The sequence below is a fragment of the Nanorana parkeri genome, unplaced genomic scaffold, assembly GCF_000935625.1.
Source record: "Nanorana parkeri isolate BGI_ZX_2015 unplaced genomic scaffold, ASM93562v1 scaffold2726, whole genome shotgun sequence".
In the NCBI taxonomy this organism is placed as follows: Eukaryota; Metazoa; Chordata; class Amphibia; order Anura; family Dicroglossidae; genus Nanorana; species Nanorana parkeri.
The window spans coordinates 32,917-33,854 of NW_017308994.1; the positions used below are offsets into that span (position 1 = coordinate 32,917).

Consider the following 938-nt stretch of genomic DNA (forward strand, 5'->3'; position numbering starts at 1 on the left):
CTGTGCTATATAAGCCCGGCTTTGGTCCCCCCCCCCATTGTAATGTATAGACTGTGCTATATAAGCCCGGCTTTGTTGCTCGCCGACGTTTTATGACCGGAACCACAAGCGCATACCTTGGTCCACGTTATTTCAGGGACAGGAAAACCAGATGCCAGACATGGGAACACAGTGGTGGATCCGGTGGTTATTTCCTTCATCTCCGGCTGAGCGGCAATTTGTGGCACGGCTGGAGGTGGGACAGAGATTGGTTATCACCAATAAGGAAAGATCAATACAAACAGATCGGCTGGGGGGGCGCCACTTACACTGCACGTGGAGGATGACGTGGGACTGCACCTCCCCAACATCATTGGTGGCTGTACAGCGGTACTGACCCGCGTCCGACTGCTTCACCTGCTCAATCTTCAGCGTACCGCCACTGATAACGACGTCTGGCGGCATGCGGCTTCCAACCTTGCTCCACGTCACCTTGGCCCGCGGGTCTCCGATCGCCAAACATTCAAACTCCACCGAGTTCCCAGCCAGCACAGTCTGCACCGAGGTGCGAATGTTAATTCTGACTTTGGGCAGAGCTGGAAGACACCATCGTAGCCACACATTATTATTTTGGGGGCTGGTGGCAGGAAATGTCACCAACGTCTCCGCGCCCCCCCTTCCCAGAAGAAGAGACTTCACAGCAGTCCAACCAAATGGTATTTCAGTTATGCCTCGCAGCACCGGGGGTCCCCGGTTAGAATCCCGGCCAGGTCACTACACTATCTGCATGGAGTTTGCATGTGCTCCCTGTGCTTGCGTAGGTTTCCTCCGGGTAATGTGTTGTAGAGGACGGCAGGGCTGGGTGGTGGAAGGCAGGTATATTTCACCACTCTTTGGGCTGTGTTCTCCTTAAGGGGCACCAGAGGGCTAACCTTCCTGACACAGGAAGCAGCTAAAAG

The 938-nt window shown here is 54.7% G+C and overlaps 1 protein-coding gene across 1 annotated transcript in view; it reads right to left on the reverse strand.

Moving 5' to 3' along the window:
• Positions 1 to 938, reverse strand: part of HSPG2 (heparan sulfate proteoglycan 2) — a 95,713-nt gene that overhangs the window by 21,704 nt on the left and 73,071 nt on the right. Inside the window, exons 76-77 of the mRNA XM_018574083.1 lie at positions 309 to 575; positions 117 to 229 (exon numbers count right to left, since the gene is read on the reverse strand). Coding sequence (XP_018429585.1) covers positions 117 to 229; positions 309 to 575 — 380 coding nt within the window. The remainder of the gene's footprint in view (positions 1 to 116; positions 230 to 308; positions 576 to 938) is intronic.